Source organism: Protomyctophum bolini (assembly GCF_963924005.1).
Source record: "Protomyctophum bolini genome assembly, chromosome: 4".
Classification (NCBI taxonomy): domain Eukaryota; kingdom Metazoa; phylum Chordata; class Actinopteri; order Myctophiformes; family Myctophidae; genus Protomyctophum; species Protomyctophum bolini.
Genome location: NC_137865.1, coordinates 2,564,201 through 2,568,321, shown reverse-complemented (window position 1 = coordinate 2,568,321; position 4,121 = coordinate 2,564,201). Strand labels below are relative to the sequence as shown.

General features: G+C 42.4%; 1 protein-coding gene across 1 annotated transcript in view; it reads left to right on the top strand.

Annotated features, from left to right (window-relative positions):
- The first annotated feature begins 996 nt into the window (after window positions 1-996).
- LOC308313566 (G1/S-specific cyclin-D2-like) overlaps window positions 997-4,121 on the top strand; it is a 10,911-nt gene continuing 7,786 nt past the window's right edge. Inside the window, exon 1 of the mRNA XM_080760766.1 lies at window positions 997-1,152. Coding sequence (XP_080616892.1) covers window positions 1,018-1,152 — 135 coding nt within the window. The 5' untranslated portion in view covers window positions 997-1,017. The remainder of the gene's footprint in view (window positions 1,153-4,121) is intronic.

Genomic DNA, 4,121 nt, shown 5'->3' with positions numbered 1-4,121 from the left:
GAATACTACAAGAGCTTGGGTAATATAGTTTACTGAACGATAGTTTGCAGAGCATGAATCAACGTGTGTTTACAAGTAGGTATAGCTTGTCACATAAACCCCATCCGGGCACTTTAGTATGACGTCATCATTAATGTGTTCACCCAGGTAATGACGTTACACCACATCCCCCTTACTAAGGCTTGAAAAGACCCAAAGCTGCAATCTCTTTTCAAATCACAAAAATTAATAATCATGTAACATGTAAACTCAAGTCACATTTTGTCGTCGTCGTAATGACTGTTTTTACACTCGCTGAAAATAGCCGATCTACAAGCTCTTGCGACGTGTCGTGGGCTTGTAGATCGGCTATGTTCAGCATGCAACCAAGTGTAAAATGACTCGTACTGGATCTCTATAGTCCACTATAGTCCCATGACTAACATTTTAGTCTAGTTTTTATTTGTTGACGAAATCGTCAGTATATTTAGTCTTTATATAGTTTTAGTCACCTATAGCTTAGTTTTCATTTGGTTTCCATTTAGTTTTCGTCAGTGGAAAAAGGTCTAGTCGACGAACACAACACTCGTCTAGGAACCTCTGCTCTTGTCCTTCTCCGTTTATACAGATTTCAACTTCGCTATAGTCCCTTCCTAACATTATAGCCTATATAGTTTTTATCCGTTGATGAAAATGTCAGTATATTTATAGTCTTATAGTTTTAGTCATCATATAGCATAGTTTTCATTTAGTTTCCATTTAGTGTTCGTCAGTGAACTCATGCAGCATTCATGTGTGTTGCTGTGCTATATAGGCTAACGTTACTACAGCACCCCCTACTGGCCCCTACTGGTACATACTGGTGCTCATCAACAACGTCACACATAGGTGAACAACACACATGGACATTGCTGTTCCCTGGAGTGGTTTGCGCCACTCAAAAAACAGGTATAGTCGACGAAAACAACACTGTCTATAAAGAACCTCAAGAACCTCTTCTTGTCCTTCTTTCTCCGTTCGACAGATTTCAACTTCGCCATGTACCCTCCCTCCATGATCGCCACGGGCAGCGTCGGGGCGGCCATCTGCGGCCTGCAGCTGGACTCGGCGGACCAATCGCAGTGGGGCGACAGCCTGACCGACCTGCTGGCCAAGATCACGAACACGGAAGTGGTGAGTGTGACCCGTGATGTGGGGAAAATTACTCGAGTCAATTTTGAATGCCGGTATAACCCCTTTTTGGTGTCAGCATTACGTCATGCTTTATAGCTATTGAAAAATAGCAGATCTACAAGCTCATAGCGCGCTACCGAGTGGCGCGCTATACGAGCTTGTATAGGTCTGCTGTTTTTGAAAAATCGAAGAACGGCTGACATAGAAACGTGGCTTTTTCAGAAAACTGTCAGGATGCAGAAGACATTTTTACAGAATCTGATCTCAGGTCAGAAGTATAGTATAGTTTAACATTTGAGTATAGGTTTTCCACCACCAACGCTTGCTTGGTTCTGCCGGTGTGTGAAGCAGTATACTTAACCCATTTAGACCTGAGGACGATTCTATCCACACTTTTCCTGGGCTGTGTGTGCTCCAGTTCCTGTTGATTTCATTGGATATCATTGGTCATCTGACCAGTTTCATTGGCTTTCATTGGATCAAATTGACAGGAACTGGAGCACACACAGCCCAGGAAAAGTGTGGATACAACAAATGTCTTCTATAAATCCTGAAAGTTTTCTGAAAAACCCTATGTTTCTATGTCAGTCGGTGCTCAACCGTTTTCATGTAAGGATCTCTGTATTTGGACGCAGAAGGAAAGGAAAGGAAAAAGGAAAAAATGTGAGTAAAAAAAAAAAAAAAAGGTATTCAAAGATTTGCGCCACATTTCTTTTAACGATTTTTCGAAAAATCGCAGATCTATACAAGCTCGTAGCGCGGCACACTCGGTGCCGCGCTATGAGCTTGTATAGATCTGCAATTTCGATGCCTTTTTGATGTGCTCAGTGCTCAGCCAGCCCGAACCTCTCATCCCAGTCATTTCAACATCTCTGTCCCTTTGTGTTCTTTGTCTCTTGGTAAAAAAAACGTCTCCATTTTCCCAAACAAGCTCCTATAGCATCGCTATTGACCTCGAGGACTATATTTAAAGAGGACGGGAGGCGAAGACCGTACGGTGGACTCCATGTTGCTCCCTGGAAAGGAAAGAAACACGCTGCAATGGTGCTATAATATGCAGCCAACACTTCCGCGTTCAGCTTCCTTGGTCTCAACTGCGCATGTTTCTTTCCTTTAGGGAGCAAACATGGAGTCCACCGTAAACGGTCTTTGCTTCCCGTCCTCTTTCAATAGTCCTTGATTGACCCTATAGCTATAAGCCCCTCCCCAAACTGCTATGGTCCAATCACAGCTAAGCATAACATGGGTTAGACAAACCTCTCCACCAATAGCTTTCCTATATGATAAAGCATTGTTTAAAAAAAATAAAAAAAATGTCACACACATATTTTTCCAGTGCATATGGCACATTTTAGTGTAGTTTTTATATGTTGACGAAATTGTCCATAATATTTAGTCTTAGTTTTAGTCGTCATAGCTTCGTTTTCAATTAGTTTCCATTTAGTTTCCGTCAGTGAAAAAAGGCAGTCGACGAACACTTTTCGTCTTTAGTTTTGGTCGACGAAAACAACACTGCCGTGATTATACACTGTGAGAGTTGTTTTGGGGTTTATTATAGTCAGGACTGGAGACGATATAATGGCAAAACTCCTACTGCTGCTGTATCGTCAAAATATCGGATTATTGTTTCAGGGAATGCGACAGAAACAACACAAATGGAACAACATATTTTCAGACGGGGGGTCGGTGGCCAATTTATAATTTTTGGGGGTCCTTGACATGAAATAGTTTGTAGAACCACTGACACAGAAACACAGGTTTTTCAGAAAACTGTCAGGATTTAGGACACATTTGTATAGAAGCTGCGGTGTCAGGTCGAAATGGGTTAATTTCCAGGCCCCTTTCATGGGAACTCTATTTCCAGGTCGTTTATTTCATTTTATTTTTTATTCTCAAATGAGGGGAGAATTGGAGGGGGGGTTTGTGCATGATTCTTGTGAACGATACAGGACTTCTATGTTGTGCCTGTAAACATGTGTTTACTTTTCCAAATACCTTAAGGAGTGACGTTGGAATGTTAGCTGGCTGCATGCGGTCGGTGGTATGGGGATGTAGAGCCAGCTAAGAATGACAGGCTCAGTCTAAAATGGAGCATTTACTGTAACAGGCTTTTTTTCCAAAACGCTTTACGTAGATCGTGCATTGCGTTCACCCATCCACACACACACACACATTCATAGTTCATACAGCTTTACATAGATTGTGCATTGCGTTCACCCATTCACACACACACATTCATAGAGCTTTACATAGATTGTGCATTGCGTTCACCTATCCACACACACACACACACATTCATACAGCTTTACATAGATTGTGCATTGCGTTCACCCATCCACACACACACACTCACACACCTTTACATATATGATGCATTGTGTTCACCCATTCACACACACACACACACACACACACACACTCACACACCTTTACATATATTATGCATTGTGTTCACCCATTCACACACACACACACACACACACTCACACACCTTTACATATATTATGCATTGTGTTCACCCATTCACACACACACACACACACACACACACTCACACACCTTTACATATATTATGCATTGTGTTCACCCATTCACACACACACACACACACACGCACACACACACACACACACACACACACACACACTCACACACCTTTACATATATTATGCATTGTGTTCACCCATTCACACACACACACACACACACTCACACACCTTTACATATATTATGCATTGTGTTCACCCATTCACACACACATTCATACAGTTTTTTGCACATCGGGAGCAATCAGGGGTTCAGAGAGTCTTGCTCAAGGACACTTAGACAATAACTCACTCTGGGGGAGGGAGCCCACAGGGATCGAACCTGGGAACCTAGTGGGTTCCCATCCGGCCGCTGTGTACCCATAGCCATCGGTCCGTTTGACTCAGAAGCCTGATTTGCTGCACATAATATACTGTATATCG